The sequence below is a fragment of the Gymnodraco acuticeps genome, unplaced genomic scaffold, assembly GCF_902827175.1.
Source record: "Gymnodraco acuticeps unplaced genomic scaffold, fGymAcu1.1, whole genome shotgun sequence".
Lineage (NCBI taxonomy): Eukaryota > Metazoa > Chordata > Actinopteri > Perciformes > Bathydraconidae > Gymnodraco > Gymnodraco acuticeps.
In genome coordinates this window covers 553,725-576,473 of record NW_022990055.1, presented here as the reverse complement: position 1 = coordinate 576,473, position 22,749 = coordinate 553,725, and the positions used below count along the sequence as shown (strand labels likewise).

Below are 22,749 nucleotides of genomic sequence, written 5' to 3'. Positions count from 1 at the left end.
TTTAGACTGTTTCAGGGTTTCTTAACACAGAAAACCCATAGAATCATTTTCCATTTCCAGTTACCCAAAATGTCTTTCTGGTTTCACTCAGAAAGCAGTGTGAGTCAAAACAGTAGATGGCGGTTCCTGTGATCATTATTTTATACAAGATACTTATTTCATCTTTTTTTTTCATTGTTCAAATGAGCAATCTTCTGTCAAGTTCAAACTAAGTGGCTTTTATGATATCAACTCGGTAAAATGATTGTTTGTCAATGGAGTCTGGTATCTTTGAGGAGAACTTATAACAGCCTCCAGGTACACCGTCTCCATCTGAAGGACCTTTTCTGTGATTATAACAATTTAGTCAAAAACGCCCGGGCTACTTATTTTTCCAACCTCATCTCCTCTAGTAAGCACAACCCCAGAGTACTATTTAAAACCATAAATACCATTGTACAGGCCCATCTCAAAGCTCCCATTTGTGTCAAAAGTTTTAGAAAAAGTCATTTCTAATCAACTCAATACATTTCTGAATGACAATAACATCCTTGACAAATCCCAATCAGGTTTCAGAAAACACCACTCCACAGAATCAGCTCTCCTCAGGGTCTCCAGTGACATTATGATGGCATCGGATGCAGGTGACTGCGTGGTGCTGGTGTTGTTGGACCTGAGTGCAGTGTTTGACACAGTGGACCACGACATCATGCTCGATAGACTCAGGGAGTGGGTAGGCATCTCAGGGTCTGCCCTCCAGTGGTTTGCCTCGTACCTCAGTGGGAGAAGTTTCTCTGTGGTGGTAGGCCCGTTCTCATCACATAGCACTCCCCTATCCTGTGGCCTGCCCCAGGGTTCTGTTTTAGCCCCCCTTCTTTTTGCCCTTTATATGCTCCCATTAGCTTGATTAGCAAATTCAAGGGTGTCTCGTATCATTTTTATGCAGATGATATCCAGTTGTCCAAAATGGACAACTTAAACACCCTGGTTACATGTCTGTCTGCAATCGAGGAGTGGATGTCAAGCAACTTCCTACAGCTCAATGCATCAAAAACAGAAGTATTGGCTTTAGCGGCTGATAACATCGCCTCTAAGGTAGCAAGCCACCTGGGTTCATTTAGTGGTAACGTTAGGGCAAACATCAAAAACCTTGGTGTTACCTTCGATCAGTCAATGCTACTAGACAAACATATCAAACTCCTGACCCGTGCCTGTTTTTTCCATCTCAGGAACATTGCCAAGCTCAGGGGGGTTCTATCAAATGCAGAAATGGAGATGGCTATCCATGCCTTCATTTCATCCCGGCTTGATTATTGCAATGCCCTTTTCTCCTGCCTCAATAAAACATCGATAAACCGGCTACAACAGGTCCAAAATGCTGCAGCCCGATTGCTCACTCGGTCTCAAAAAACCTGCCACATCACTCCGATCCTTTCCGCCCTGCACTGGCTCCCTGTCCATCTCAGAACCCAATTCAAGGTCTTGGTTTTCACATATAGAGCTGTCCATGGCCAAGCCCCAGCCTACATCAACGACCTTATCCACCCGCACATCACAACCCGGGCCCTGAGGTCCTCTGAGCAAGGCCTCCTAAGGGTGCCCCGAACCAGGCTAAAAACTAAGGGGGACTGTGCCTTTGAGGCGGTGGCCCCAAGGTTTTGGAATAAACTCCCCCGGACACTGAGAGCCTCTGTCTCAGTAGAGATTTTTAAGGGGCAGCTAAAGACTCACCTGTTCCGACAGGCCTTTGGGGCGCCGGAGGAGGTGTGTTTGTAGCTGTTTGTCATTGGTGTTTTATACTGTGTTTTACCTGCTGTGTTTTATGCCTTTTATTCTACATTTTATACTTGTACTATGAATTGTGTATTGTGTACTGTATACTGTAAAGCACTTTGTACATTCATATTGAGAAGGGTGCTATATAAATAAAGTTGTACTTACTTACTTACTTCCTTTCCGACCAATCTTGGTGCATTTGGTTTATTTCAACCAATTGTGATTGTTGGAACAATGGAAAGACTGATCAAGGTGGTTTTGAGTTGTATTTTGTTTCTATTGAGTCAGAATGAAGTATATTTCTACTAGCAGGAGCAAGGTCAAATTGCTGTTTCTTTCAATGGAGACTGGTTTCTTTGAGGACAACATATTGATTGTATGTTTTTTTAGTTAATAAGCTGTAATAATTAATTGAATTTATAGTTAATCTATTATAGAGTATTCACATTTATTCTATACATTTTATATTGCGTATTCTTTAGATACTCAATAGATATATGTATTTTCTACTGTAGATATGCATGTATTTACTGTTTATGTTAATCAATTATTGTATTTCATTATATTTTCAGCAGACCTGTAAAGCCTGTTAACAGGCGGCTATTGTTTAGTTTAGTTTATTTTATTTTTTTCGAGCGTGTAAAACCAAAGAAAATACAAATGAAACAAAAGATGATACAGACATGATACAGTACTATACAAATGAATGCAATAAAGAATAATAAATTATTGTGAGAATAATGTTTCCCAAATTTGGATTAAGTATATTAAGGTGCAGTTGTCTGTGCCTTGTTCAAGAACATCTTGCTCGAGGACACCTTGGCACCTCTCCAGCTATCAGTCCACATTCAATATGTGTGGTATGATTGGGAATTGAACCAGCGACCCTTCGGTTCCCAAGCCAAGTCCCTACAGACTGAGCTACTGCTGCCTCATATCTAATATTATCTACATTATTATTGTTTTGACTACTTATCCAATGTAACGCTGGTCACATAGCAACAGAAAGAAGCAACACTTTGTGTGTGTTGAAGCAGGAGCGGATGGTTTACAGTCAGTACTAGTGGGTTATTTGTCCAGTTGGAATGAGGCAATTTTCCACTTATATGAAGTTATTCACACACATTGTCCTCCTTCTCTCTCACCTTCTCCCTATAGGAACCTGCTGTACAGCCTCCCAGGGAGGACCCCTCAGTTCTCCGTCCTCAGGTTCTCACAGGAAGCCGTCCTGCATTGCAACGTCACCAGCAGAGCTCTCAAACACAACTCGGCAGCCAAGGAAGTGCTCTGTCACAGCACCATGAACCAGTCTCTGTCCCTCATCCTCCGGGCCATCCGCTCCGCAGAGAGGCTGGTGTGTTTTGGCATGGGCTTGTTTGAAAATTACCCAAATGATAAAAAATGATTAAGCTGACAAAGACCCACAAGTGAACATAATGCACTTGAGGAAAAATGGCCACTTTTCCAGTCAATAAAGTCCAAAATCCATAACCTTATCTTAAGTTAAGAATCCACACACTCATTGAGAGGGAACATAAAAGAAAAATACAAAAATCCCATAGTGGTATTTGTACCCGTCATAACTTCCTTAATAACTAATATTGAACACAACAATATCCAATCCCGAATCAAGTAAGAAATGTTTTTTTAACGATTTTCATTTAAAGGGTCGTGAATAATGAATGTATTAAAATCAACTTGTTGCACACTAGCTCTTTGATATGCAAATAATGTGGACTTCTGACACATATTGGGTCATTTAAATTGCACTACCCTCTTCCAATGATAGCAGACCAGCAATAAAAGGCATAGGATATTTGTTTAAATATTACATGTCCTTCACCTGATATTTGCTCTTTTTTAGATGCATTTTATCCAAACAAATCCCTTTTTTTTTTTTAAAGAAAACTAAAGCATTAATATTACCTGATACAAAAAAAGGTTAGAAAAATCTGAATTATGTCTCTTCAGGTGTAGAAAGAGAACATATTTACATGTGTTAACACTTTAGATGCAGCCATCGTGACACAGGGGTAAGATCAAATAAATTCACGTGACAATTTCCTGATATGGTCAATATAGTTTTGTGACCACATCTGTTTTAAGAGACAGTTTTTTTTAAATGATTAATGTCAAATGTTTTTTATTCTAAAAGCTTTTGGAGAATCACATTGCACAATTTACCAGATTTGGCCAGAGTTGTGTTTGCTGAATCTCCGCAATGAATACATTTTAAAATTGTGTCACCTAAGAATTTTAAAACGGCAATTGGCAGTAATCTAAAAATGCCTTGTTAAGAAATAAGCCATTCTACTGTCAGAACCTTTAGCTGCTCCAAAATCAATGTAAGCCATGGCATCTTAAAACCTTTTACTGTTGTTGAAGAGCAATAACTCACGTTTCAAACAACAGATATTTAAGGGATTTAATGCTTTAAGCAATTCAAATTAAACCCTATTTTTATATCCTGCAGTGTAGTCATTGGGTAGCACCCTTGGAGTAAAACAGTTAAAATGACTGTTTCAGTTGTGTGTGTGTGTAGATGACTTTAGTGAGCCTAGACATTAAACACCCACTCATCGCTGCAGAGACTGGGGGTCAGTACCTGCTTACGGATGCCTCTGGCTTTAGGCTGGATCCCCAAACAACACAAACAGGTGGGTGGCTGGTGGGGGTGGGTGGCTGGTGGGGGAGCATGTCCTTGTTGCTCACACTAGCTTCTCCTGCTGGTAAAGCTGGTTAAATCCTTGCTGTCAGATGAAAAGAAGCAGTTGGCTTCATTGTGGGAGGCACATTGTGGTAGTCTATCCCTGTGCAAGCCAACAGAGCAACCGGAGGGTAGCATTGAGAGAGACAAGGGAGGAAGCATTCGAAAATAAATAAGGGACTGATATTGAAAATATTGTCTGTAATATGGCACTCCTTTCAAATGTTATCAGCATATTAAATACCGTTATTGGCAAATACAACAAAATGACTTGATAAGGTGTTGGATTGAAATAACTACGTTATTTACAAAGTAAAAGTGAAACGTAACATTGTGGACACAAGTCCTCTAGTAGTGACAAGTCGGATTGCAAAGAAGTCAATGGAAAAAAAACTTGACAATTGATTATTACCTTGGTAAACATTTACCTGATGGGTTTATCGCCTCATTTAAAATCTCAATTTTGTTTCAATAAAGCACAATGTTTACTTGTAAGTGTGGTCCCATTGACAGTAAAATAGACACAAAAGCAGGGTATTCTTTTGGACATGGCTACCTTGGGATTGACACAAACCAACGGGTGATGTCACAATTACTATGTCTACGTCATACCGTCTATGTGTGGAAGTCCTGTGTTTTGTGCCTGCTGTGTTGGAAAAGTTGGACGGCAGGAGCTCGGTTGTTGCGAGTTGGCTTGGTGTATAGACGGTCGCCTGTTCAAGTCCCCGAACAGTCCAACTTCGTAGTGTGGACTACTGAACAATGGCCATTTGCTTTCAGAACAATGGCATGGCACACCTTCACTTAATAGGTCTTTTTGTGTTTTACCGTGTGAGTAGATGATAAAACGTTTTAGTTTGTGTAGCATGGACCTTATGAAAAGCATCCAAATGGCTGATAGTCACGTCTACTTAATATGCTGGTAACAATCGAACCAGGAGCAAAATGAGTCCTGACACGATACGAAAACGCTTTTTAATAATCTTCCTTAATTTGAATCAGCCAGTACTTGAAAACAGCTACATTCTGCCACACTTGGCTTCTCAGTCCTAACTAAGCAGCATTCATAACAATCTCCCAGAGTAAATGAGTTGAAACACTCCAATGCTTTGGCGCTCATAAGTGAAGATAAACTGCAGAATGGGAATCACAAGGCGCAGTAATTCCAGATGGATGCATTTACAACCATTATGCACTGTTTGACAATTGTTCTCAATCGCCACTTGTCATTCTCTGCCATTTTCCCAATGTCTGCAAACTGCTAATGTTTTACATAGCATCAGTCAATAATATCCATCTGCCTCCTCTGTCTCTTTATTCTCCTCACATTCTCTCCCTAATGAATGCCACCATCCAGTCATCTCTCTCATTGTGCAGCACTTTGCTCAGGACCAGAGATTAAGGACTTAAAAGCTGACATATTGGCTTCTAATAGTCTGCACAGAGCCCTGAGAAATACCGTTTTTGATACAGTTTGATATTAATATCTCAAAATGCTATTCCAAAAACATAATTGTTGTGAGGAAGGGCAATGGTTCTTAAACTGTAATCAAATCTCAATCTAGCCAATCAGAAACCAGATCAGCAGGTCTAATCCTTTCAAATTCCACTGAGTCATGTGATTCACAGTTATGTAAAAAATATGCGTAAATGGGGTTTCTGGGTTTTTTGTAGTTAGGCATGATGTTTGCTAGAATAGTCTTTGTGTGAAAAAAAGCGAGTAAAGCACTATTTTATACCAAAAAAACAGTTTCGTACATAAAGTTATTTGTAATAGTTTGAATGTTTTTTAGCATGATGGAAAGAGAGCTATAGCTTGTAATTTCTTATGCAGTCTGAATTTTGTACACTTTGAAATGAGAAAAACCGAGAAATACTTTTGGATAGAAGGATCATTTTCATTTCATTTCAAACCTTTATTTATCCAGGTGTATCTCTTGAGATCATTGATCTCTTTTTCAAGGGAGACCTGCTGAATGAAATCTGAATTTTGTACACTTTGAAATGAGAAAAACCGAGAAATACTTTTGGATAGAAGAATACCAACATTATTGGCCGTGTTTGAAACCTCATACTGACGCACTAGCCGTCTTAAGTATGACATTCACACAGCATAGTATGTGCATTTCTTGTATGCAAGAAATGCAAGACGAATGCCACGTGAGAAAGAATATCTGAGTATGCAGCATGATCTTACAGTGCTCGACCCAGTCAACTGCCCCACAATGCATTGCATCTGGGTGCTTTGTGACTGAGTCGGTTTTATAAGATTTAAAGCTAAGCTAAACACTGGTAATGTGTCACTTAATTAATGAGTATACATCATTTTAAATGCAAAAAAAAAGTAAATATTTAGAGTCCCAATATGTGATCAGTTTATTAAAGTAAGGCCTGTTTGGAAATGAGCTGCACGTTTTTCAGGGATGTGAGAGCCGCTGGCGGTCATCTGATACATCTTTTACCAATACTAGTACAATTATACTTACAGTAATCGTTAATCTACTAGGTAGTATGTAATATGCAGTATGTGCACATTTTGTATGAGGTATGTAGTCCCTTAGTATGTGATTTCTTACACAGCCATTACTACAATTGCTTCTTTATATTCCCAGTTAATCAGTTTATTCCTAAAACCCTGTGTCCTAAAATGAATGTTCCAATACAACTAAACTGCATTTTCAATTACATTTCAAGGCAAAGTATTTCTTCCTGGATTATGATCGCAGTTTTAAACTATTTTGTAATGTTTAGGCAACAGAACTATGAGGCACAATAATAAATCTTGTTACGCTATTGAAGTTAAGGACTTAAATGGGTTAAAGTGAACATCGACTTTAGTTTCACACGAGCCACATTGGATGAAAGTCCCTTTTTTGTGTTCATCCAGCCAACCCGATCTCTGCTATACACTGACTTATGTTGACCTTGATCAGAAATGCATTTGTAATAAACAAGAACAATTCTAATCCAGGAGAAAATATCTTTCTCAAGTTAATGAAAAGCTAATTTGTTGGATGGAAACATAATTGTTGGGAGTTTAACCTACTGTTCTAGTATTTAGTGCGTCCACAGTCATAATGATGAAACTGGTTATTTTTAGTCTCGAAAACGTGTTTTTGAATAATTACATTTAATGTGCAACACATTTGATACACAACATTTTGTAGGGATAATTTGCTATTTAATATTTGATTGTCAAATGTGTAAATAAATAGATTTGCAATACTGATTTACGAAAATGAAAGCTTTTCAGGGATCCAAAAAATAAATGTGCATTGCTTTAAATCATGTGCCTTTTATGATAAAAATGCTTTAATGTATAAGTATGGAAACCCAAAACATTGATTACAATCAAGATTTGCATTGATGTAACGCATGTTAGAACACAAGGTTCATTTTTGTTGCAGTGCAATTGCATACAAAACCAATAGAAAACACACCATGTGTGTAGCTACAGCTAACATCGTTAAGGTTTGCACATTTGCTACTTGTGGTAAATGCAGACTGCTAAAACCCTCAAACTTTTGAAAATGGATGAATTATGCAAGGTGAACATTTAAAATCTGCATGGTACGTTCCCGTATCAAGAGAAAAGTTGCATTGTTGAATGTTTTTTGTAATGCAATGTATTGTTTAAAGTTAAGGCATACTTTTTATTGACACTTTCTGGGGCAAAAAGTTAGCATACTGTAAGCAGCATCAGGCAACATTCAATCATGTCTGCAAATTGTGTATGTAGCACAGATATAACTAGAGACATCAGGCAATAGGATCACACCAGCTGCAACGGCAGAGTGGTGCAGTGATGACATCTTTTTCTCGGCCGACCCAGAAGTTAGCATCACAAAGGCTCCCTCGACAAAGCAGTGGCTTCTAAATATGTGCCATAATAACACACTTGCATCGCTGCATGAATCTTCTGCATCTGTTCTGTGTTATGCTTGCATGATAACACGTTATCATTACTTACTCATTATTGTGCAATGACTTTATGCTTGTTTGTGCTATTAAGCATAAAAAAGGTTCTTGACCTTGTTTGCTCAAAAATAGGTTGTCATGTCTTTTGAGTTGGATTGTTGTATAACTAGTAGTAACGTAGAAACAACCAGGGCCTCCACCCTACCTCTTAAGAGGTCTCAACTCATAGGAGGGAAACACCTTAACTTGTTTGTACAATGAGGTTTTTACTGTGTACAGTATGTATTCAAACATTAAGAGGCTTAAGTTGAACTATTTGGCAATGTTATGTCATTTTAATTGAAATAATCAATACCTGCTTTATTGTGGAATTTGCGCAACATTGTAAATGTTCTTTGTGATGTTTCTGTTTAAATAGATTCTCCAAATCTTTGCATTTAACCAGAACACATAGTCACTCTGTATTCTATTATGAGTTTGCTGAGTTGTACATTTAATCAAACTTAACAATCAAAAATGTCTTCTTTGAAAACCTACCAAACACTTTCAAATGTAACTTTTAAATAAGCTGACTTTGACTCTCAAATGTAACACTGTTATTATGAGTTAAGTCATTCAGTATGGCCTCATTTCTGTATGCATGACATATTTTCTTCAGTAGCATAAGCAGGGATTTTCCTAGCATGTTTTATGTCCCTTTTGAGTGTTCAAGTCTTGAATTTCTAATGCAATAAAGACCATTTTCAAAACGTTTGTATGTTGTTGCTTGTGTCACAGAAAACTGTTAAGACAACACAACAGGACACTCATCGTTCACATATTTAAAACTAAACATTTCTGCAACAAAATGGTTGCTTATGCATGTGGCCTAACTTCTGTCCCTGCTAACACATGGATGTGGGCGGGTCGGAGCCCGTTTAAGTTTTGGTATTGAATCAATTGTTTTTAGAAGAATAAGCAGCTTCATTAATCCCCAAGAGAGAATTTCGTTTTTCACGCTCTTAATTATATACACGGTAAAAATAATATACACATGCAAAGGACCTAAACACATTCGGCCTAAATGTTTGGTTTTTTCCATCAGTTTTTCCATTATTTTTCATTAAGTCTGGATCACTCTGTATTTGTGTTCTGATCAAGTCTTGAACGACACCTCTTTGGTTCCGGACATCTCTAAGTGGTTAACAAAGCATGAAAAAGACTGAAGTACAAATACTTCAAACTAATTGTACTTAAGTTCAGTTTTCATGTTTTATCAAATTAAAATCCCAAAATTTAAAACAAATAACAACAAATAATATGATACTCTGGTCCAGCCCTTTACTAGTGAAATGTACTTGGGTTCCTGAGTTGAGCATAACAGTCAGTCAGATGAGAGGAGGAATTATTTTATTTGCAAATAATAAAACGGATGTATTTCCAGTGTCTGTTATGAGCCCCCATACTACACTTCTCTGTCAATGCTATGTTTGTATGGAGCCTATTAACCATCACACTTAATATTTATTTATAACAAGGCTTCAAAGTTTTAAGTAAACATGGCTGAATTACTTCTGTCTGAGCAAATTACATAGTAATATATATATATAAATAAATATAGGAATTAATAAATGAAATAATACATTAATAAATACATTATAAAAATAACTAAATAAACAATTACAACAGTTTTAAAAAATAGTATAAAGATAAATAAATAAGTGAATATAAATACAAAATTAAATACAAATAATAAATAGATGAAAAATGTTAATCATGAAAACATAAACTCATGGCCCATTGATTGATTGATTGATTGAAAAGTTTATTAACAGCTTGTATATTGGGTACAGTACAGTACAGCTCAAAACATACAATTGTTAAGGGGATGCAGACCAGAGAAAGACTTTCGTCTTGTTTACATCAGGGTCCCCCATTTCCAATTCATCATGTCATTTAAGACTATAAGACATATAAGACATACAGATGGCTTATTTACAATGTACATACAGGTGGTTTTTTACATACAGATTGCTTATTTACAATTCACAGTATGCCTTTAGTATACAGTCTACTGCTCTATGGGCACATACCGCACAGTTCCAGAGTATGCTGCTCACACAGAAAGCAACATCGGGGAGGTGCAGCATCCGGAGGACCGTGCGCGTTCACACGTCGCGAAAGGGGCGGGATGAAGAGGAGAGAGCGATACAGAAGAGAGGAGGAGTATGAGGTGTGATTTGTGCCAATGAACGAACTCACTCTATTTCAATATATTTCTGGTATTAAAATGATGTTACACCCCTTGTATGCCCTGAACGCAAAAACAACCACAAACAAGAATATATATTTGTAATTATCAAAATGATAACAAAGGCTGAAAAAACAGAAGCCTGTCTTCCCTTGGTCTCCAGCCAGGGTCGGCTCTAGAACAAATCGAATGGGGGGCAATCATTTACCAAGGGGGGGCACACACTGCCGTCAACAACCAACACACAAACATCAACGCAACTTCAATTTAAAAAAACATGCTGTAAAGTCTATTGTCTTTCACACACATTGCAGGGGTGTAGTGCTATTGTATAGCGCACCTATGACTTGTGCATACATGCACGGTTGTGGCTGGCACGACCACCAAAACAGAAACATATAAGGACAGAGGGTGTCGTTTTCTCATACTGATATTCTGCACAAACTGTGCTGTTGTATTTGCTGTAAAGTGTCTTTACTGTAGGTTTTTTTTTATTATATGTACAGCACTTTGGCTCGACCAAAAATCGTTGAAAAATGTGCTATATAAATAAAACTTGATTTGATTTGATATGGACATAGGCCACCATATAAAAAGTGTGCAAATGTATTTAGTATCCTATCCATGTGAACATGTTTTAGGTGGGAGTGGACCTAACCTCTAGGAGGGTCTGGGGGCATGCTCCCCCGGGAAGATTATTTTTAAAATATTTAAGTTAAATGCATCAATCTGGTGCACTTTGAGAGCAAAATGAAGAGATCTATGGATAGCCTACATCTCTCAGCATCCATATGAAACAGAACTGTACACAGATTTACTTTTTCTTTATGGATATTTTACTAATCACTCCCCTTTTAAACTGTATTCTTGTGGTACTGTCCTATAGTATTTCATACCCGTTTTTCATTTATTCTCTCTTTAATAACTATAATGATCATATAAAGGTATTCCTCGAAAATACTTACATAAATGGTGACCAAACCGTTTGAGACCCACTGAGATAACCTACACTAAAGTGAACTATCTAAACACTGAGAGAGTCCTTACCTCACTGAGCTGACGTTATAAGATCCTCACAGTCTGACAGGAGAGGACTCTCCTCCACCTTGGTGTAGAAACAGCCCTTTATATCCGTTAGCATAGCTAGCTAACCAGATGCTAACAACATTCCACGTTACCGCTCGCGCACTCACAAAATGCGCTCGTGCCACACACACACAGAGCCGAGCTTGAATAAAACACAGAGACCCATGTACTTGTACTGTACTGTATATCATATTATTTTCGATGGCTTTACTGTATAATCAGTATAACAGATGAACAGATCGCCACTGGGCTTTCATCTAAACACACAGCCACGTAATGATAACCAAAAAAAGGTCGGGGGTCATTGGTCAAGCAACACACCAATCAGAGAGCAGCAGTGAGCACACCTCAGGCTGTGTTTTATATTTGTATTCTTTATTTCTGATGTATTTCACACAAAAAACCTTTAGTGGAAACGTTTTCACTTATATGATTAGAAAAAGAAAAAAACGGCAAAGTGGCAAGGCTTGCCAACCCTGCGTTGGGGGGGCACAGTGACTCATTTGGGGGGGCATGGCCCGCGAATGACCCCCCATGACACCGACCCTGTCTCCAGCAGAAAACGCCACTGTGTCACCACGTTTTCATAGTTTTGTGTGTGAAATAGATCGCTGCAGTGAACACGACTTTATGTATCTCACGCCTAGACTACTGCAACTCCCTCCTGGCTGGTCTACCTGCATGTGCCATCCGACCTCTGCAGCTCATCCAGAATGCAGCGGCTCGCCTGGTTTTCAACCTTCCTAAATTCTCCCACACCACTCCGCTCCTCCGCTCCCTTCACTGGCTTCCGGTAACTGCTAGAATCCACTTCAAGACACTGGTACTTGCTTACCGTGCTGCGAATGGATCTGGCCCTTCCTACATCCAGGACATGGTTAAACCGTACACCCCAGCGCGTGCACTACGCTCTGCATCAGCCAAACGACTCGTTGCGCCCTCGCTGCGAGGGGGACCCAAGTTCCCATCGGCGAAAACACGTGGGTTTGCTATCCTGGCTCCAAGATGGTGGAATGAGCTCCCCATTGACATCAGGACGGCAGATAGCTTGCACATCTTCCGGCGCAAACTGAAAACTCATCTCTTTCGACTCCACTTCGAGCGTTAGAACGATTAACGAAGCACTTTTATACCAATAAAGGACTGGATTACCTAAAGGCAGTTGAGTAGCACTTGAAATGTTTGGCTCTATGAAACCTGATATACTTATATGATTCTGTTTTCTTCAAGGTTGTGTCTTCCTGGTCGAATGTACTTATTGTAAGTCGCTTTGGACAAAAGCGTCAGCTAAATGCAATGTAATGTAATGTAATGTAATGTATTTGTTTATGGTTTATTTGATATGGAGGGATGCAGTACATAGAAGTTCAGAGAAGAAGCAACCCCTATATATTGTTTATTTTATTTCGTTTCATTTTGGCACCATGGTAGAGGCAAATATAGAGTTAATGTGCGGAGATTATAATGTCCCGTTTACTAAAATATGTATTGTTTTATGATGTTTAGTTGAAAAAAATAGTCACTATTCTACATTTTGCTGCACTCAAGCATACTGTACGTCTGAAGACAAGAGTTGTGTCCCCCTTTGGGCACAAGGGGGAGTATTGTATATTTATATTTTGTATAGATGTTGCAACTATACAGAGCTTTGGCAATACTATATGTAACTGAGGTAATGCTAATAAAGCTATTGAATTGAGTAGTATACCTTTAAGTGAGCTGTCAGGAGGAAACAAAGGTTCACCAACACATTGCACTCTACTGCTGAGAAAGGCTGTGCAAAGACCTGAAACGATGTGCTGCAATGTCTGTGTATTTTTGAAGAAAGTAATAACTCGCACTGAGTCTTAATACATTACTTTATTTCATTATTTTCGCCCTTCATTTGAGAAACACTATCCAATGATTTATTATGTTTGTGTTACACACACACCATTACTGAATTCATTCTAAAAACAAGAATAACCTACATACAACAATAGGGAGCCCTGGCTCAAGGACGGACAAAACAAGGACACCACACATGATTATTTTCCAATTACAGTATATTTATTTAAAGAGAGTAACTAAATTGTGATATCAGTTTAATCAGTAATGTGTGTGTAGTGTATGGGTGTGTGATGTGTCAGCAGGGCCGGACTGGGACCATAGGTCAGGCCGTGAATTATACACCCAGCCAGGCCATACCAGTTTGTTTTGGGGGCGTTTTGCTGGATGTATCGTCAATATCTACAACGTTGCTGCCCTACTCAGTTGCAATTTCCCTTGTGCTGGACCCTGAATCTTGACTTGTCTTGTCAACCTCCTCAGCATCTGCTGGTACTGAATAAGAACCAGCATTGGGATGGATTAAACTCTGATCAATAACTATAACTTATTGAGAGAACATGAACATAGCTTGCTTATACTGTTGTCATTACATTTCCTTTGGTTTTGTTCAGTGTCAGTCATAGCCTATTGAAACCGTTTCCTCTGTACCTGCCAGTTCTGTCCAATGAGCTCTGCATCTCTCCCTCAGGGCCATCGCCATCAGCATCATCTGATAGTGGAACTGAATAAGGAGAACATGTAATCATTACATTAACAACAATTTATGAAATAACATTGTTCAAGAACATATATTATGCAACACTTATTTTATCACTAATGGCGCGTTTCCACTGCAGCGCGGAGCTCGCTTTAAGCGTGCCGAGCCGTGCGGGGTCCGTTTTTGGTTGCGTTTCCACTTGGCCTAGTACCGGCTAGCGGGTCCTAATTCACAGTTTTTCTGGCCCCATAAAATCGTGGTTCTAGGGCCAGGAACAACCAGACTGAGTCGGGCTGAGTATGCTAAACTAGAGAGAGAATCACTAACAGGGGGCCTACAACTACAACAAGATGAACATATTTGAACGTGATTTAATCGTAATACACGTTTCAAAATGATGCCGAAGTAACAACATACTGATACCGGTTAGTAAAAACCATGAATTAATGCTTTGACAAGTCTGCAGACAGACGGCAGGCGAAAACCCCTTTTAAAATGCGTGTTTTCTAAATGGAGCTTGGCTAAGCTAACGATAGATATGCTCCGACCGTCCACACTCACAACAACGGCCTATACAGACATAAATAAACCAGCGACTGTATTCGCCATGACACAGGCAGTCTGTGGTTTGTACTTGTTTAACTTTTGTCTAGTTTCTGAAAAGATATGAAGTGCTGTGAGCTCTGCGTGCTAAGAGCTAACGGCTGTGTTGTTTTTCTGGGGCTCTCATTGAAGATGACGTCACGGCTCCACCTATACTGCGTTACTATAGTAACTACCCCAGTTCCTAAACTGTAATGGAAGCGCAGCATTAAAGTGAGCCGGGCCTAATAAGGCCTAACCAAACCGCGCGAGGCCTGCAGTGGAAACGCGCCAAAAGTTGACCCTGTATTTGCATGGCCTAATACCATAATGATTGTCTCCCCTTTAGACAACACAGTGTTTCCCACAGATCTGAAATATACTTGGGGGGGTGGTGGTAGCGGGGGGGTTGATGTGACGTGCAACAACATTAACATTAACCTTTCTGTTGGTCGCTTGTTAGCAGACCCTTCACGGATGGCAGAGCGAACAGGTACAGGCAGGGCCCATACTGATAGCCCTATAGTTTAAATCTACCACCCACACATGAACATATGGAAATGGGTTACTATATAAAAAAATTAATGTATTTATAAATGTATTTAGGAACCTATCCATGTGATTTTTAGTGGAGGTGGACCTCAAATCCTCTAGGGGGGTCCAGGGGCATGCCCCCCCGGTAAGATTTTATTTTTTTATTTTGGAGTTAAATGCATCAATCTGGTGCACTTTGAGGGGAACATAAAGAGACTAGATCTATGGAAACACCTATATTAAACAGAACTGTATACATTTCAATAATCATAAAATCAAGGCCATAACCAATAACATACCATTTCCAATATGAAAAAAACACTGAAACTTGTTTATTAATTTATTTTTGGTTCATTTATAGTTGTGAGTGTGTCTGTGCTCCTGAATCAGCCTCTCCTGTCTCCCTCATCTCCCCCCTCCTCTCCCCCCTCTCCATCCTCTCCCCCTGCTCCTCTTTGAGGCAGCAGCAAAGACTAGTTTTCTCTCAACAAGTTTTAAAAGTGTATCTTACCTTTTTTCACCTAGTTAACTTTTTATTTATTTATTCATGCATATTTTACTAATCACATTACATTTCATTTAGCTGACGCTTTTATCCAAAGCGACTTATAATGACCGATTACAGGGACATTCTCCCTGGAGTAACTAAGGGCTAAGTGCCTTACTCAAGGGCACACTAGTGGTGGTGTTCCTGGCAGCATTTGAACTCACAGCCTTCCGATCTTCAGCCCACCTCACTATCCATTAGACCAATCACTACCCTCTCAAATGGAAATTTCACTAGCAGGAACCACGCCACAACAGTGTGATTTTTGTAAGTTTATTGAAGTAACATGTGAATGATATGAGGGGGTGAAGGGATGATATGGGAGGACGAGCTGTGGTCCGTGCAGTGGGAGACTGAGAGTGGGGGTTCCGTCTCCGGCATGATCTGCGTGGGCTGATTACGGGCCCCCAGACAATACCTGGAATTAAAATGTTAGTATATACAGTATATAAATATGCACAGTTTAAATATAAATGTTGACGGGCAGAGGATGTTGGGATGAAGGGATGAGGGATGGAGGGATGTAGGGATGAAGGGATGTAGGGATGAGGGATGTAGGGATGAGGGATGTTGGGATGAGGGATGTAGGGATGAGGGATGTTGGGATGAGGGATGTTTGGGATGAAGGGATGTAGGGATGAGGGATGTTTGGATGAGGGATGTAGGGATGTGGGATGTTGGGATGAGGGATGTTGGCTGAGGGATGTTGGGATGAGGGCTGTTGGGAGGGCTGTGGGCTGGCTGTCGGCCTCGGGCTGTGTGGCTGGGCTGTTGGGCTGCCGTGTCGGGCTGCTGGGCTGCGGCTGTTGGGATGCCGGGCTGTCGGGCTGAGGCTGTTGGGTCGGGCTGTTGGTGCTGCGGGCTGTCGGGCTGCGGGCTGTTGGGCTGCGGGCTGTTGGGCTGCGGCCTGTCGGGCTGCGGGCTTTGGGCTGCCGGGCTGTCGGGCTGCGGGCTGTCGGGCTGCGGGCTGTTGGGCTGCGGGCTGTCGGGCTGCGGGCCTGTTGGGCTGCCGGGCTGTCGGGCTGCGGGCTGTTGGGCTGCCGCGCTGTCGGGCTGCGGGCTGCCGGGCTGCGGGGTGCCGGGCTGTCGGGCTGTCGGGCTGGAGGGATGGGGGGCTGTAGGGATGTTGAGGGAGGGAAGAGGGATGGATGGATGTATCGCTCTGTGTGAGTCGGAAGGGGAACTGTATGGGTAGAAAGGGAGAGGGAGTGTGGGTTGAAAGGATGGAGACAAGCAGTGGCCGGCAGTTTTGCCGGATATAAATAGGGGTGGCCGTGGTTCGAGGCGGAGTTTTAGGCGTGGCCATGCTCCTGAACCTATGTTATTGATTTAACCTCATATGTGTTTACATAAATGGTGACCACACCATTTGAGACCCACTGAGAACTTAGACTAAGTTAACTATCTAAACACTCAGAGAGTCCTTTACCTCACCTGAGCTGAGGTTATCCTGAGCTTGAATGACACACAGAGACCAATCAAGGGCTTTGATTTATGATCTGTATGACAGCGGCCATGTCGGCAGGCCACATCATGTGGACAGCCAGTCACCCTGTGTGAGGCAGGCCACTTAACAGGCCAGAAGGAGGCGAGATCAGAGCAAGGGAGCGAGGGATCATTGTCCACAAGTTAATCGATCGCAGATGGCGTCGTGCTCACGGACGAATACAAAAAAAAAATTATTAAAAAATAAATGTATAAATAAAAAATAAATACCTAAATGGGTCGCGAAATATACTTGGGCGGCCGTTAATATACCTGGGCGGCCGCCCAAGTATAGTCTATATGTGGGAAACCCTGCAACATAACCATCTCAAGTTATTCACTCACAGTATGAGGGGTGTGTAGCCCCACAGTTAGCTGCAGTCTAACGGTTATATTACATATATTTGCCTTGAGTAACATTAAGGACATGTTTGGGTTTTGTGTAGCCTTTTAGTCTTCAGTCACACAGGGCCTGCCACTAACTTAGCATTGGACTGAGAAACTGTTTTGTTGACAGTCGATGTGCACATCAGGCTACAATATAGAAAGAAAAGCCCTCATAATAGTGGCACTGACACTAGAAAAGTGGATCACATCACTCCGGTTCTGAGATCATTATACTGGCTTCCAGACTGCCAAAGAATTGATTTTAAAATACTACTGCTAGTTTTTAAATCACTAAATGGCTTAGGACCGAGGTATAGACGACCTTCTCCATCACTATGAAGCATCCAGGAGTCTCAGGTCTCTGGGTCAGGTCTGCTCTCTGTTCCGAGAATAACCACTAAACATGGAAAAGCAGCTTTTAGTTATTATTCCAACAATTTGGAACAAACTGCCTAAATCATGCACGTCCGCCGAAACACTTCCTATTTTTAAAACTAAAAACGCACCTATTTGCCGCTGCCCATACTGACACTACAGTATGCCTTTTTAGTCATGTATTCTGTACCTGCTGTGTTTATTTATTTATTTTATTTCAGCATCCATGGTTGACACGTCAGCGCTCCGCTCAGTTAGCTTAGTTATCTGTTCTTTGGCACAAGTCACACCTCATAGAGTGAAGGGGGGGTGGGGGGGGGGAGAGATAGGGTAATGAAAATGATGGCGACCGTTGCAGAGGAGATAAGAATCCAAACAAACTCCTGTCCTGTCCCCGACACCAGTCTCAGCCCTCTGTCCGTCAAACTCACGCGGAAGCACCAGCAGGACAGACAGTGGAGCGTACGCTTCGTTTACCTGCAGTGCTGTGAGTACCGACACAACACGACGTTACAGACCCTAGCACAACACACTGATGGACCGCCACAATACAAGCTAGGACCAACATCCGGTTTGTCACAGCAGAGTACATGCACACTTATCATATTTAGGATTCGTAATAGGGGGGGGGGGGGCTCTCTCGACAGGGGGTGTTGGAAGTGTTGGGAGAAGGGGGGGGGGATACCACACATTCCTTTGGATGTATGGTATCCAGCCAGGGCTATGATGGATGCCCAGGCCAACCGCCACACACGCATAGGTTTCTTCAACTATAAGAATAACAGGGTTTTTATTAGTTACATTCATCTGGAATTCATTTACTTCTTACAATATTACAACATAATGTTCTATTAAGATTTTTTACAATGTTTTAAGAGACTATACATTAGTTTTTTCAAATTGTTTTAACTTACTATATTATGAATTGTGTCATGTTATTTATGACTTGCATTATTATGATTTCAATTCACATCTTTTTCCAACACACAATACTCTTTTTCATATTTTTTGACATGCATTACAAGGTTTTTTTAAATATATTTTTGGTCATACTATACTATCACTTTGTTCATGATATTTCCGACATACTATGAATTATTTTCATATTTCAACATACTATAATAAGACTTTAAATGATATTTTTTAACATACTTTACTTCGACTTTTTTGTCATACAATACTATTATATCTTTTGTTTTTTTCCGACTTGTTATGCTATGACTGTTTTAACACACTTTGTCTTTATCCTTCACGATTATGGCAAAAATGAACACCACAATTATGTTGATCAATGTTGAGGTTATTTATCACTATTATTCATTTGTGTGAATTGGTGTTCAAAACCTTTATTTATCCAGGTAAAATCCCATTGAGATCAATGATCTCTTTTTCAAGGGAGACCTGCAGCAGTAGGTTCCACAAGAAGACATAAACAACAGAACAACAAAAGGACATCATACAGCAAAATGTACAGGGATTACAATTTACATATTTAACCACAAGTACAGGTACCACCAGCATCTGATTTTGTAGCATCCAACCGAGCTTTAAAAACATGTGGTGGTACTAGCTTGGTAATTTTCCATTCTTTTTGCAGACTGTTCAATGTTAGTGGAGCTGCACATCTAAAAGCTTTCTTCCCTAAGACAGTCCTAGCACTTGGCACATTTAATAAAACCACAGCATGCGATCTCAGGCAATAAGTACTTTCAATTCGCAGAGAGATCAGAGAGCAGATATAAGATGGTAGTTTATCCAACATGGCTTTGTAAATGAAAAAGTACCAGTGACTGAGCCTTCGTACAGTAAGTGATGGCATAACCGCCTTGGTATACAGGGTACAGTAATGCGTAAGTGCTTTACAATTTGTCAAAAATCTCAGTGCACTGTGATACGCAGCATCTAACTTGCTCAGGTAATTGGCAGGTGCATTCATATATAACAAATCACCATAATCCAGCACAGGTAAAAAGGTCACAGTGACTTTTCCTGGCCTCAAGCGAGAAACAGGACTTATAAAAGGTGTTTATAAAAGTATTTATAAATGTGCTTTCGAAATGGAATAAACCGCACAGCATTTATTTCAACTCTGCTAATGTAGAGATTATGAGAAAACAGACGTTGCGATATTACATTTAACTGCAATATGTATTGCAATCTAAAAAAAATCACAGGAATAATTCCAGAAAAGAACAACATACATTCTGCAGAGCACAGAGCCACCTACACCAACACCAACCAACTATAGCAGGTCAGCCCAATGAACCCCTGCTAGTAGGACATAACCTGTAAAAGGGTAATGCGGAAATGTTATTATTATATTATATTTCTAACCTCCTTCAACATAGATACGCTTTTTTAATATGCTGAAATCTGAACCATTTTGTCTGTAAATGTAAGACCATAACAATGCCAATCAACATTTCCCTGAGCCCAAAGTCACTTCATAAAGTTTTTTTTTTTTTTCAACTACGTCTAACACCCAGATATTCAGCCTGCTATCAAAGCTATTTCTTATATTGTAGAATATGGACGCAGAAAATGTTTGTAATTTGTGCTTAAAAAGTGGCTGAAATTATTATTAATATCTACAGTATTCCACACCTAATAAAGACTACACTTCCTGGTCCCTCACTGCTTCACTTCTGCTTTGCAACTCGCAACTGGTGGTGAGACATGTGGCAGCAACATTTAGAATTGTTTTTGTTATGGTCAGCTCAACCTGTGCAACAAGTTAGGAAGTGAGTCATTTAAGTGTGTCAACTTTCTGACATACTTTGGCAGACAAATCAAAATGCCATTAAATGTCCATTAAGGTCACTTTGTCCATCTTTCTATGTCAATCTTTACATTCTGTCTGTCTGTGACACAAGTTATTGAGCCATTATGTTACATGCCTCGGCAGCTGTGAGAACACAGACAATATGAAAAAGATTATAATGACACGTCTGATGACTGACGCCATACTGTATGTCGCACCCTCAGCCATCTTTAGAGGGGTGGAGGGAGAACAGCAGAGGATTGATAACACAATCAGGGAAAACGCTCAGACTGATTCCAAATGACAGCTTATTTCAAGTGATGACGGGAGGCCTGTAGAGTGGATGTGATGGATTTGAATGCGACAGAAAAGTGAGCTGCCTCATCAATACATCCATCAACATGTGCTGACAGGGGGGGCGGGGCCGCTGGAGGGAGACTGAGTGTTAGCATTTACATCGAAGTAAAATAAAATGTATCTTATTACCTATTTTGTGCTGTGTTCAGGGTATAACTGTATCCAAACTGAGGCAAGGTATTGATATCTCAGGGGGGAAATTGGTTTTCATGACAGTCAAAAATAAGGTTATTCTGTATATTTTATAATGTGTATACACTTTTCAAAAGGCTGCTGTGACAAGACAATTTCCCAACTTGGGATAAATAAAGTATCTATCTATCTATGCAGAATGTATTATACAAACATAAGAAATAATAATGTAAATAAATAAAATATAAACGTAGGAAATGATTGTAAAATGTCCAATAAGCGATACATCAAATACAAATAATAAAATATCATATACACATCAAAAGTCCTGTGCCGGCATTTAGACTCAAAGTGCCTAAAACAGTGTTTTAACTCCAGTCCAGCTTATTGTCTATACTCTTACTCCTCCATAATGTCTACACTGAACTCTGGATTTAAACCGGGGTCACGGTGCCTTGGTTCTCCTCAGGTCCTCCTTAGTTTTTGAAGCTGCAGGTGGTCCTGCAAAAAAGAGGTCAATAAAATAGCTCTGATCAATATAACAGCAACTGAACAGGTGTTAACTGAACAAATCCACCTGGAACATTAACTGTATAGTAGCTTAGCCATCCAAATAGATAACAATCAGTTACATAACAATACAAAACCCAAATCACATGGAGCAGCCCTATATATAGTATATAAAACCACACTTTTAAACTGATTTGATCCGGTAACATAGTGTGTACTGCTTCTCTGTATGTTTACTGTCTCACTCTGACAATAGCCTCAAGGCCAAGCTCCTTCCAGTACACACCCAACAGGTTCAATTGTAACCATAGGCACTCGAAGCATCCTGTTTGTCAGTTAGTTTATGTTATTCTACCTGAGATGGAAGTAGAGTCCCCCAGTGTGTCAGGGAACATTGAAAGGAATGAAATTGGCTGATGCAAACTTCATGAACCATCATCAGGGATGATATGTAGCCTGCAGTGAAAGAAACCGCTTCATGCAGTTCAACCTTTTTTGAACTGAGAGCTACTTTTAAAGTTACCAGTCTGCAGAGATCTACCAGTCCAAATAGAGAGGCGTATTACTGACAGCCTACTACCTGGTAAATACACACTTCTACTTGTATAAAAGTGACCTTTGTACGATTAATACTTCATAAAATACTGCAGATCCTTTATCTTACCTCTTTCTAATCTACACACATACAAGTATTTAACTGAAGTTACACAACAGCGTTGTTGATACAGAGTTGGAGTTTATTCACACGTCACATACTACAGTGGGTAATGTTTTCAAGAAACATTGAACAGTGCTGCCACATATGACACAGGGAAAAAAGAAAAGACTCTGAACCCTTTCTTTGCCATTATATAAA

General features: G+C 40.1%; 2 protein-coding genes across 3 annotated transcripts in view; both read left to right on the top strand.

The window, feature by feature from the left end:
* The window catches only part of LOC117545952 (inactive N-acetylated-alpha-linked acidic dipeptidase-like protein 2), a 1,067,198-nt gene extending 1,062,803 nt beyond the window's left edge, over window positions 1-4,395 (top strand). Inside the window, exon 19 of the mRNA XM_034215999.1 lies at window positions 2,914-4,395. Within this exon, the coding sequence (XP_034071890.1) occupies window positions 2,914-3,160 (247 nt within the window). The 3' untranslated portion in view covers window positions 3,161-4,395. The remainder of the gene's footprint in view (window positions 1-2,913) is intronic.
* Window positions 4,396-18,457: 14,062 nt separating this feature from the next.
* The window catches only part of si:ch211-51h4.2, a 96,912-nt gene continuing 92,620 nt past the window's right edge, over window positions 18,458-22,749 (top strand). For both annotated transcript variants that reach the window (XM_034216012.1, XM_034216013.1), the window contains exon 1: window positions 18,458-18,620. In XM_034216012.1, the coding sequence (XP_034071903.1) occupies window positions 18,467-18,620 (154 nt within the window). In that variant the 5' untranslated portion in view covers window positions 18,458-18,466. The remainder of the gene's footprint in view (window positions 18,621-22,749) is intronic.